This window comes from Aphis gossypii, unplaced genomic scaffold (assembly GCF_020184175.1).
Source record: "Aphis gossypii isolate Hap1 unplaced genomic scaffold, ASM2018417v2 Contig00772, whole genome shotgun sequence".
NCBI classification, from domain to species: domain Eukaryota; kingdom Metazoa; phylum Arthropoda; class Insecta; order Hemiptera; family Aphididae; genus Aphis; species Aphis gossypii.
The window spans coordinates 3,804-17,082 of NW_026083275.1; the positions used below are offsets into that span (position 1 = coordinate 3,804).

The following is a 13,279-nucleotide window of genomic DNA, read 5'->3' on the forward strand; positions in this document are numbered from 1 at the left end:
TTTCATATAAAATATATATATTAAGTAAACAAAATGTGATATTTTAGTAATACATATACCACAGTCAAATAGTAGATGACAAATGTTGACACACCTTTACACAAAACATATGACAATTATTTTGAAAAAATTAGATTAGAATATTATATAAACCAGTTTGTTAATCTAATACATAAATTTAACAATTAATAATCTCATATCCCATCAAAATAGTTCATCAAAAGATTGTTAGAAAATGTTCATTTCATCATCTCATCTCATCTTTCACAAGATACTTAAATGATTTTTATAAACTTTTATTGTTGTGTAGACTTTTATGGGGAAAACTGCATAAATATAATATACTTACATTTGAATTGTAAATTTTCAATTTCTGAACTTGCTTAATTATCAACAATGTAGTGTTAAATAAATTTTTCAAATAATATAGATGACTCAATTCTTTTATTTTTAGTTGAAAACATATTTTGTATGCATGAAATAATAAATTTTAAATAAAAAAATATAAAATAAAAAAGAATAATATATTTCCAAGTTGTAAGAGTTTTCAGAATCCAAGAGTTAATTTTTTTAGTTTAATTTTGAATCAAATATTGATTCATACTTAAGACAGAAAAAAAAAGTTATTCACAATAGAAATTAGATGAGTTTTGCCGATAAATGTATAATAAATAAATCTACTTGGGTTCTTCTCTTTAGTTATACTTGATTTAATAAATTATTATAATTTTATTTCAACTTCCTTAATCACAGCATAACTTTATTGTGGCTGTGGCGTGACCGCAGTAGCAGCAGTTGGCTTGCTACGATGGGTCGTTGGTGTGGATGAAACTTGTTGAGAAGCTGTGTCTTTAACAAATTTTTCCACCTTAAACATTTTAAAAACATTAACAAATAAATTATAATAGTTATTTTAATTAAATTTATACAAAATTACAAAACAGAAAGTGAAATTCAATAAAAATGTCATATCCAATATACCACAGAAGGCAAACCTATGAAACGCGTGTCAGGGAGTGACTCTTTAAGTGATAAGCACAACTGTCAACATTAGTCAAAAGTAAATTTTATTTAAATTGTTTTAATTAAAATAAATAAAAAAAGAGTCATCAAATTAGTACACACAGGTAAAATAAAATCCAACAAAACTTTTTATTTGACACGGGGGTATAGCAAAGTTTGCCATCTCTGCAACAGACCAGCGTTTCTCAACCTGGGAGTCATAAGTTTAAATTACTACACATGGTATTTATAAATTTATATTCAAAATGGTATATTTTGTTTGGTTAATCAGTTAATGATATGATTTTATTATTATTCAAATTTGTACTTAATAAAGATAATGGGGTCACAAAGTGATTGACCATATTTTATAACTATTTTGAGGGTCACAACACTAAAAAGATTGAAAAACAATGCAATAGACCAGTGTTTCTCAAACAATGTTTCGCGGCACACTTATGTGCCACGAGTTGCAACCGTGGTACACATGTATTGTATTATTAGGTGTGAAAAATAGAAATTTTATAGTACTTTACTACTTAAGTGTTCCGTTAAAATGTAAGGTTTTAAAAGATGTGCCGTGAGCATAAAAAAGTTGAGAACCACTGTAAGACCATCAATTTTTAATGAAATAAATCACAATCAAAAATAAATTTTATCTCAACACAAAAAAGAATATATTTTATACATTATGTACAGATCACTTTAATTCAATTAAAATACTTTAAGAATCTCTAATATATTAACTTGGGATAAAAAGGATTACATTAATAATAATAAGACATTTTTATTTAACTAAGTACAAGTAAATTAGTACTAAGACATGCAATGTATGCTAATCAAAACAACAATTAGCTATTTATCGTCAATTATCTTTTTAAGTAAATTATAAAAGAAGTTTTATAATCAATGGATAAAATACTTCAAAGTCTACTTACAATATTTTTTATGTACAAAATAGCTTTGTCTTCTTGGTTTCCAGTGCCTTTGACATTATCAGCCTTGTATGGTGGGCTAATTATCACGTGATCATATACAACAATATTCTGCCCTTGCCAAGTTACTTCTGGAATCCTAAGTATAAAATAGGCAAATATTATTTAATAATTCTTCTTTAGATAATCAAATAATTTATAATTAAAAGTTTACGTTTTAGTTATAGTCAAATACAATTTTTGTGCCTCTGGAGAAACATTGGCAGACAAAGCTGATATTTGACGTTTCTTATCTTGTATTTGAGTTTTTATCCTATTATTTAACTGTAATAAAATATAATATGTATTATTAAATATTCAGGTATCTCATTATATAGAGGAAGTAATAACATACTCTATTTAAATTTAACGAAGGCAAAGGTGGTGGATTAAAACTGGACTCCTTTTTGACTTGTACGTCTTTAGCAAATGCTAAGTTCACTATGTTGATGTTGCTTAACATTGGGTTATTATTATTTGATGGACATTCTGATAATTTGTATTAAGGAAATTAAAAATTATAAATAACAATGATAATTAGTACTAATTTTTGATATATAGATAGAAATTTAACTTAGGAATTATATTAAAGACATATGGTACCTAGTATTATAATAAGTTATTTTTAAATTATTAAAAGGGATTCTATAAATCAAGTACAAATTACATTATTTATTCTATATAGTAAATATTTCACATACTATTTTTTTTAAATTATTTTATTCAAAATAGTACTGGTCTAGTGGTCTATTTGACGCCAAGAAGAAAGTATTCGCCTACCACTTATATCTCTTGTATTTTAGATATTCTAATAATGTGATATAAAATTTATATTACCTGTATTTATCAAATTGTATTAATAGATTATACCTCTAAAACAAAAATAATAATAAAATAGTAAATACAAAATGTAGATGGCCAAATTAAAAATAGATAAATTATATCTACCTATATAAATAAATAGTAAAATATTGTACTAGAGTATTTTCAGCAGAAAATTTATCTATTTCAGTGATACTGACAACTGAATAACTGAAGTAGATACTTCATAATATTATACACTGTAGTACTGTATCTAATGATATACCTATCATTTTTTTACCATACAGATGGATTTTACCTATCATTATTCTTAAGATATATATAAGATATAGAATAAGTAAATTTTATATGTCATACATCTAACGTGTATAGTTTTCATACCATTTTTATCTAGAGTGTAGTGTATACAATTTATAACAAATAATTAAAACATTAAAAATATGAGGTATAAGTGGCGAGCGTCAACTAGATCAGTACCCAAAGAATTACCTATATAAACTGATTTTATTGCCTAAATCTAAAATATGCACAACAAATAGCGAAATATTTGTTGAAAAAAAATAAGGGACAATTAAAATACAATAAACATATTATAGTCTGCTATGTTACCCGAGTAAAAGTTAATCAATCTCCTAACAACTTTATCATGTACCTATTTAATAGATTATATCCGATTATATCCATGTAAAATCTATAAATTTTACTATACCAAAAATTATTCTTATTTTTAATTTCAATATTTATAAACAATAGATTAGTAATTAGTAAGTATAATATTCGCAGCAAGTACATCAAGTATTTATTAATAGCAGTTTCCAAAATAATTAAAATTTTGGCATATCAAGAAAACAGTATGTATTTACCAAATACCAAGTAATAGAAATATTAGAAGTATAGTAGACAATTATTAGCATTATTTCAATGACAAAGTGCACAAGATGCATGCAAAAAATGTAATATTAGTAGAATGTATTGACGTCCAAATGAGTTTAATACAAAAAAAAAAATACGCCAAACATATTTGAGAAAATACAATTTTCTTATCGTACACCACAATGCATCAGTATCATCATGGGTTACCAAAAACATGTTCATGGGTAGTTGATGCCTATAATTTAGGTAAAATGACAGTGGCATCATACAATATAGTGAAGGGACAGTAAGATAGCAAAGGTATGCTTAAAGCATTGCGAAAGGGATACAAAATTAACAATTATCTGACAAGCATAGCAATTTTATCTCTAGAATAAAAATTTGAAGAAATTATTATGGAAAACTTTTAGTTTGTAGTTTATATTGTAATAGTAAGTAATATAAAAAAATAGAAGATTGTACAAATTGTTTTCTTAAAAAGTATTCATAAGTCAATTTTTCAATTGGTAAATTGGGAGCTTTTCATCAGGCCAGGGGCTATGAGGACTTCTTATGCCACTAGGGGAGCAAGTCGCTATCCCAAAAAAACCTAGTCCGCTAAACAATAATCCTTTTAAGAAGAAGGAAACCCCACAGGGTGGCGATGGCACATGCAAATTCTGAACGATCGGCGAAGCAGTGAAAATGTTTCGGACAGCAGGTGACCATGGGGCTGATAACGCCGAAGATCTCTCGCCGCACGTACCAAGACCCACAAAAAGAATCGTTTAATTCAGTTAACCCACACAATATTATTATTTCCTACTAAGCTACCGGTGGTAGTTACGTTTCCGGAAAAGGATACTCAATATTAGCATTTTCGTAGTAGGCTCGAACCCGAGAACCTCGCCCTCGATCTCCTCATCGAAGCAGTTGGTGCACATGACGACGCTACCGATGGAGAAACACTCGTTGACACCCCATTTTGTGTTTTCCATAAAAGTTTATCGCCATCTAACGTTTGACAAACGGGCGCGGGCACCGGACGCACCGATTCCGAAACTGACCGGGACGACGGGCAGCAACGGCGCGCACGACTTACCGCAAACGATGACAGAAACGAGGACGATGACGATGCGCACGCGACGGCCTACGGACGTGCCGTGGACCGCGGTCGTAAGTGAAATAATAATATTATTAACAGTTTAACTTTCGCAGTTTCGCGTTCGAGTGATAGCGACGGTTCGGTGTGTGTATGTATTGCGTTACGCGCGTGTGTGTGTATGCCGTACCTAACCGTATGGGTAGACACGAGACGGCGCGATACGAAACGCTTGTGTGGTTTACCGGAAATTAATTTTCGTCTCCGGCTAAAAATAGTATACGAATATCGTCCGTACTCCGTTAACTTAACTTGCGCAACGACAGGAGATAATGATAAAAAAAAAAAAAAAATACTGCACGGCAATAATGCCGAGTGTATGAGACCTAAATCTAAATGTTCGTGTGCGTACGTGCCGTGTCGTTTGTGCGCATGCGCGAGCGTTATCGGTACCGGTGTGGTGTGACCGCTCGTGGAGTGTTGTGCAAACACTGCAAACCATAGATCTGATAATATTATTATTATTATTATTATCAGGTCTATGCACAGATATATATAATAAACTAGATTGCTAACTGGCCTATACAGCCTGTGTATTTAATTGAAGCCAACAATCCGCCATTTTAATCGAGGCCGGAACACCATATCACTTATTATTTATATTGATAACAAATGTTTTTTTTCGATATTAGAAAAATAATTCTGTAAATCACAATTAGTTATAATTAATAATACTTAAATCAATTCAATTAAATATACTTTTAAATATTTTTAGTTTTACATATAAATAGGTATATAGTATAGGTAGCTGTTATAAACTATAGCAAGCTATTAGTAATATAACGTTGATCAGTAAATTACATATTATAAAATAAAATAGTTTTTGTCAGTTTTTGTCTTTTGCTTGCCGTTTTTACAATTGACGATGTCAGTATTTTACTGTAGGCATGTAGTCGTATCTTGAGGTATGTTCTGGTTATTTGGTTTATTATATCTATTTTATGTGGTTTTGTATAAAGGTCGGTTGTATCCCAACAATCATTACACTCTCTGAATACTGTTGAAGATGTTGCCAATTCATTTTGTACATAAATAATTATTTTTTGGTCCATGTTTTTAACAAACAATTTTTTTTTATCAATTATCAATGATTTAAACAAAGTTTCTGTCAATCTAATAGTTTTATAGACACTATCTGAAGGTAGTTTAAGACCGCCTCGTTGTTTTACAAATGTAAATTTCTTAATTGATTTATTATCATCTCCTTCATTGCAGTATGTATGATCATGGGCACTTGGAGTATCTAGAATAGCTCGAATACAAGATTCACACTTCAAATTCTGTAAGAGTGTTTTTACTACATATCCACTGATGTAATACAAAACATTTTCAGTGATCAAACTAAGAAATGTATTGTTACAATGTTCTGCCAATAATAATAATAAATCTCATCATTACATTGCTCTTTGGGTTTTTTATAGTTCCATTTAATCGCAAAAAGTGAATCTTCAACTGGTGACAACAATGCACAATTTCCAGAGCTCATTTTTATAGAATTATGCAATAAGATACTTTTTAGAGCATTTTTAAACTCCAAACAATTTGGGTTATTATTATGCCCAAATTTGCCCCGCATAAAACTGAAGAATATTTCTATGGCGTCTTGACTGAATTTGTAAGTGAGTATGAACTTAAAACTATGGTTTGCCAATAAATCTTTCGCTATAGCTAATGTTGACTTCACAGCTGTAGCTAAACCAATAATAAATGTTTTTCTCTTACTCTTCCATAAATATTCACCTGTTACTGTCTTTAAAGAATACAAGTATTCTATATTATTTTTCATTTTTTTTTCTAGGTATTGAATATTGTGAATATAAATTGGTTGTTTCAATCCTTTTGCAAATGGATTTCTAGAGTTCAAAAAATCAAATATTTCATCAATAATACGAATAAATTTAATTGTTGCTTCACACTTCTCAAATTCTATTGAAGTTTGAGTGAGATATGCAAGAGCGTCTGCAACGGAACTGCTTAATAATTGTACAGCAAGTTTGACCTTCATTGAATTTCCTTTCCAATTTATATGAGCTGAACTTATTTTGTTTCCTAATTTAAATCCTATTTCATTTTGTAATTTAAATAGTTTATCAATATATCTCCACTCTATTAAATTACTATTTTCATCTTTAAAAGCTCCAAAAGTCCCTAATGCATTTCTGGCTAACTTAACATTGTGGCACGCATCAGGTGTAAAATATATGTTTGGTGTGAAGAGGTCAATTTTGAAATCAGATTTAATTAAATCATACGATTGGTTTAAGTCACAACCTAATATTTTGAATGTACTAAGATTAGCATATGCATATTTGTTTCAATATTTGAAATCCAATTTCTAATAGCACTAGGGCTTGGTAGGCTAATTGAAGACCTTTAAATTAAATTATGACTGAGCATTTTGTACTTAAATAACAATTTTACTAATACAATTTATAGATTTAGTATAATTATACCTGATATAACTGTAAGCTTTAGGGGAATAAAAATAAATTGTCGTGGCAAACTTTTTTACTTCATCAGTATATCGTCTTGCTGTAGGTTCTACATTAGTATTTTGTATTAAATCATTTAAAAATGTTTGTGTAAAATTTTTTGCAATTGTGTCAGTGGTTTCTGTGTCAGTTGATGATTTGATTGTAGACATCAACTCCTAATAATTTTTAATATTATATAAAAATATTTGCTTGCAGTTTTACCATTTTCAATCACTGAACAAATATTGACAAATCCATATCCAATACATAAACCAGAATAGATATCATTAGGTACTTACAAAAAATGTACACTAATAATTCACTAACTTTGCATAGCCAAAGTGACATACTGACATTGGAAATATATTTATGTTATAAATAATAATGCACACACAAAATATATCATATAGTTACCATTTATTTGTTAATTCTTGTTATAATTACATAAAATACATATGTTAGATTCTGAGAGGAGTAATGAATGAAAAACATAGCTAACAAACATTAATTAAATCACATGATTACCTTATACCACATATAACCACACCTACCATACTGTCATTAAATAATACCTCAATTGTAGTTATTTTCAATTTCTGTCTTCGTACTGTCTGTTGCAGTGCTTTAACCTTTTTTCTCAAACTACTTTTTACCGGAGATTCTTCAATTTTTCTTTTTAGTTTCTTCCTCTGAAGAGAAGGTGTATATGTTGGTGTATGTGGTGAAAGACTAGTATCTAAAATAAAATTAAATATATTAAATAACTTTTTAAAATTTACAAATTTGTACTCACTGGGTCCATAATATGTTAAGTCAATTGCTGTATCCATTTCATTTAAAGGTGTTAAATCATCTAATAATGTAAATTAGTAAAAATTTTTACTTTATATATAGGTAGATAAGTGATAATTGGTTAATATACCTAGACTACTGTTATTCTGAACTATTTCATCAAGCACTGGAGAATAAACATTTCCAGTTAATTTTTTCTTCCTGTATTTTTGAATGTGAGTGGCAGGATAATTAAAATTGCTAGGAACTATACCTTCTTTTAAAATTAATCTGTCTGGATTTTCAACAAAATCATTGGGATTAAAATGTGCACTGCACAGTCTACTATATTTGGTTGCCGTAAAATCTTTTCTCTGTATGGCATTCACCCATTCTTTTTTTGTGGTTTCATTCAAAGGAAATCTTTAAAAGAAAATAAGTAAAATAATAGATACATTTTTCATTTAATATTTATAATTTTACCTAAATAACTTAATATTCTTGTCCACTCCATCGACATTATTACAACCATACGCACAACATTTATAGGGCATAATTATTTAATAACAATTAAACTTTACTAATTTACTATACTATATAAAAATAATAAATTTCAAAAAAAGTAGTCTTAGAAAAACCAAAAACGTTAACCGGATCGTTATTCCGGATTTAATCAAGTGATAATGATTGATAATACTTCTGGCCTCAGATAAAATGGCGGAACTTTGATTCACGTCTTATCAATAGTTAGCAATCTAGTTTATTATATATATCTGTGGGTCTATGCTGCAAACCATGAAGATTAGAGATATCTCTAATCTTCATGCTGCAAACATAGATATTAAAGAATGGATAGGCCATCGCTATATTAATCGTATAGAGGGAAGTGTGCCGGAATGGGGAAGAGAGAAAGACAGATTTTATTAATGCCTCTCACTCTAGCAGAGGTCTTATCATAAATTATATTTTGTGATTATTATCATTGATGGATGTATAGATAATTAATAGATATTAGAATTTATAAATTATTAAAATATTATTATTATAAAATGTAATATGTTTATTGTATAATAATATAAATCATTTTTAAATAATTAATCCTAATTCTGTTAAGACCTCTATAACCTCAAAATTATTTCTAATTCATGCCCGTATGATAAGCACAAATGGCCTATCCATTCTTTAATATCTATGGCTGCAAACCATGATTAAAGATATTAAATTTAAGATATTAAAGATATAAGATATAGGTATATCTTTAATCATGCTGCAAACGCAGTGGCGAATATTGATAACGGGCCGTGGGACGGCGGACCGGTCACCTCGGTGACGTCACATTTGCGATTGAAGTCTAACGACAATATTTTTAATTTTATTTCACACCACTCGAGTACTCGACAACGTTTTTCTGCTGTGAAGACGTATTTATTGAGTTTTACTAATAATTGTATTCCTCATTCATCTTTTAATTTATTTTATTATACTTCTCAATCGTGCGTATGATGCACTGTTGTAGTGTCGTAAAACTGCAGTGGCATTGGTGCAAAAATGAATCAACACTGGATTGATGGTTTGGAGGGAATCAATAAATTAAAAAGTGTATGTATTTAGGGGTAATATATTATATTCATATAAACGTCATTAGCTGCTCATTAGTCACAAAGGCGGTTCGAATCTGTTAGTAAATTGTTAGTTTCATAATTGATAACAACGGTAAACAAAGTTTCAAGTTATCGGCAAACAGTGGAAATTTACAATTTCTGTAAAATTGTCTTAATTGCAGAAGACTTTTGAGAATAATATTTTCGGGATAATTGAATTGTAATTGGATTAAAAGTAAAAGGTGATGGTCGAACTGGAATCGGATTAAAAGCAGATGTTCAACAAATAATGTTAATTTTAACACTACTTTCCCTTACCTACCGCTTAAAATACAACGATTGGCATACTAATTATTATTTTTTTATACTTTTTAATTTTATACCCATATAATGTTTATTACATTACAAGTACCTATATATTATTTAATGAAATTATTTTTTGTAGAAATTCTAAGAAAGTGTTGTGACATACAGGACTATATGATACAGCCTTCAATAAACCGGATACTCTTTGAACCAGAGTGCAATTCGATCTTACCCGATTTTTAAATTTTTAGAACTTGCATCCATTTTTCAACATTTATAGAGGTGTTCAACGGTAACTTAATTTTAATCCTGCACAAACCTCTTCTTTGCAATACGCCAATATATAATAACAGTAAGGACATAAAGGTAGCTATGAATGTACATCGCATATATTTAATATGACTATATTATGATAATATATTAATATCTATAGCCAGATAGCCTTTAAACCTAAAGGTATGTATATAGGTATTTATCATATTATTGTTAAAAAATACGTTGTAACCTGAAACGTAAAAAATAACAATATAAGAAAAAATAAATAAATCATAAACATACAGAGTATTTTGTATTTCTGTTTTTACATATAAAGAAAAATTTTAAATTTTACAAACGATGGTATTGTCGTTATCAATAAAGTATTAACAATAATATATATGATGGATTAAGTATATATATATAAATGCAATAATAGAATTTTCTTGTCACAAATTAACAGCTGAATGTTGAATTATTAAATTATTTACACTATTTTAGTATTATAGTATACGTATACATTATAATAATAAATTATAAAATATATAATATTAACTATTTACCTATGTGTTATGCCTATGTATATTTAAGTATAAAATATTGTATTTATAATAAGCAATTTAAAAAATATAATAACTATTTACTATCAATATAAATACCTATTTTACAGTATTATAATAATGGTAGTGTTAATATTAGTGTTACACTATATTATACCTATACTATAATATATTATTATCAATTATTATAATTTATCACATTAGCTTAGTTAAGTAAAGTTGATCGTAAATTATCGATATTGATCGATTATTTAATTGTGATATATTTATTTTTATAGGTATTATATTTGAATAAGTATTAATTCAATAAATACAAATCAAGCTATGTTATAATACAGTTTCTATGTTCTATATATTGGTGCATATATTTAGGTGGGCAGTGGCTAACATTATAACAGTTAAGTCATAGGTACGCGCTGGTATTAAAAATATGACGGCCGCATTTACACGTATAATTAATATTATAATGACGAGAAATGTCTAAGACGAAGGTTCGTATAATAATGAACGGCGCTCTCGGTCCCGACTCCCGAACGAGCACACACCGAGCAGTCTGAGCCGGTTGCGAGTAGTGGGCGTGACTTAAACGCCGCGCGCTTGCGGATCGCGAAAACACCTAACAGCGCATTCTCTTAGCCGTTGTATACGTTTCACTTTTGGTATCACGTCCTCTTAATTTATAGTCGAGTCGTATCCTATGATTACTAATTATAAGTGAATAAAGAATACACGAATAATTTGGTAACGGTAAATTTTATCGGTAAGTCGTAGTTTAATACATTCTGTATTAAAAATTAATTTTTGAGAATACGAAATAACAATACGCGCAAGATAGAGTACCCACTAATAATTAATTTTAATAATTATCATTCTTAGAACTCGTAAAAAAAAGTTAGTACTTATTTTAAAAATAGATACTATTAATACTTAGATCTTTGACGCTATTTTTTAACGTTGATAAATAATAATAAATATTATTTGAATGCAAAACACTGTAAACCTATAGTTATATAGTAGTTACTTATAAGTTATAAGCTATAAAATTATATTATTGTTTAATATCTTTAGCTTTATATTCGCGCGTGCTAAAATGCTAAATACATTTGAATAAACGCAATAAGTCCTTACTTTTATATTATTGTCATATTTTAATATTCCATGATATGTATTTTTGTGTGGTGTGTAATGTGCAAAGTGTGTTCAAAACTTTAAAGCCAAACATCAAATATTTTTTTATGATAGTTTAAAGTTTAACTTAATATATTGAAGCTTAAATTTTATAATGATTATCTTTTAGATTTGTTAAATTTCATTACCTAATTAATACTGCAGGGTGCGGCGTAATGGACTTCCATATTTCAAATAATCATTAGTGGGTAATCAAAATGATTAAAGAGGTTTATTTTGCTAGATTAGATTATTAATAAGGTTTTTATTTGTCACCATGCCGTGGTCCGATGAACAACGTGGTTTCGTTATCGAGGCGTTTTTCAAAAACGCTGAATGTGTGACTGCGACACTGCAGAGAGCATTTCGCGCTTGGTTCGGTTTGAATCTAAACGAAAGTGTACCATTATGGTATTATGGGTATACCTCAAAGCTGAAGTTTTCAAACATCGACTTAGAACCATTTAAGAACTAAAGGAGGCTATTCGTCAAGAAATCTCTGCGATTCCACTCGATATGCTGGATAGGTTGATGGAAAACTTCGAGAACGCTTCCCATATATGCATCGCTCATCAAGGCAATCATTTAGACGATATAATTTTAAAAAAAACTTTATATATATAAGGTGATATATAGGTAATGTAGTTTTTAAAAATATTTTTTTTTTCGATATCTTGTAGGTATTGTTTTTTTTTTTAATTCACCTCGGAAATGTGGGAGTCCATTATGCCACACTTTGTATATAATAATAAAGTGATGTATGTAGTTAATAGTGTAGTATATATGTTTTATTTTTTCAAATTTAGTTAAAATGCAAGTTATGTTATTTTATAATCTGAAAAATGGAAAAAAAAGATAACGTTTACTGAAAATCCATGTATAATATATATATTTATTTAGTCCAAATTCCAAAAATAGATACGTGATTGAGGAGTTAATGATCTATATAAGCTGCTGAAGTCTACAATATTTGTAAATAAATACTAGTGTTATAAACGTTTAAAAGCTAGACTATTTAAGTCACCACTGACTAATATTATTAATTTTTTTTTTTTTTTTAATTTTAACGAGAAAAATACAATCTAAATTTAGCTGTACTTTTGGCAGAACCGTGTTAAGTAATTTAGCGCCCAGGGGAAAAATTTAATTTTGGGCCATAGGTAGCATATTAATCGCAAATAAAGGTGCCCCCTTACTTTTACAAAATAAAGGCGCACGGGGGCAATTGCCCCCCTTTAACGGCTCTAACCCTTGGGCACAATAAGAATATGTGATATAATATTGTTTTATATGAAAACGTGAAGGAAGAAGCCATCCAGTGAAAGCATTATCT

The 13,279-nt window shown here is 28.8% G+C and overlaps 2 protein-coding genes and 1 long non-coding RNA gene across 4 annotated transcripts; 1 reads left to right on the plus strand and 2 right to left on the minus strand.

The window, feature by feature from the left end:
* Positions 1-505: 505 nt before the first annotated feature.
* LOC126555269 (protein LSM12 homolog A-like) lies at positions 506-5,159 on the minus strand. Its single transcript, XM_050210218.1, is given in 6 exon segments — positions 506-868; positions 1,941-2,076; positions 2,152-2,261; positions 2,332-2,465; positions 4,516-4,631; positions 4,633-5,159. Coding segments are annotated over 6 exon segments (636 nt in total). The 5' UTR covers positions 4,665-5,159; the 3' UTR covers positions 506-760.
* Positions 5,160-5,466: 307 nt separating this feature from the next.
* LOC126555271 (uncharacterized) lies at positions 5,467-7,690 on the plus strand. Of its 2 annotated transcripts, none has more exons than XR_007606799.1 (4): positions 5,467-5,717; positions 6,028-6,162; positions 6,234-6,431; positions 6,611-7,690. It is a non-coding gene; the product is annotated as an uncharacterized LOC126555271 (long non-coding RNA). The 2 variants fall into 2 exon arrangements; XR_007606800.1 differs by having other exon boundaries at positions 6,234-6,427.
* On the minus strand, positions 7,685-8,743 carry LOC126555270 (THAP domain-containing protein 1-like). The gene is made up of 4 exons (XM_050210219.1): positions 8,541-8,743; positions 8,209-8,480; positions 8,080-8,139; positions 7,685-8,022 (listed from the first exon to the last, which is right to left on the minus strand). The coding sequence occupies exons 1-4, from the start codon at positions 8,609-8,611 to the stop codon at positions 7,808-7,810; spliced, it is 618 nt and encodes a 205-aa protein (XP_050066176.1). The 5' UTR covers positions 8,612-8,743; the 3' UTR covers positions 7,685-7,807.
* Between the last annotated feature and the right edge of the window lie 4,536 nt (positions 8,744-13,279).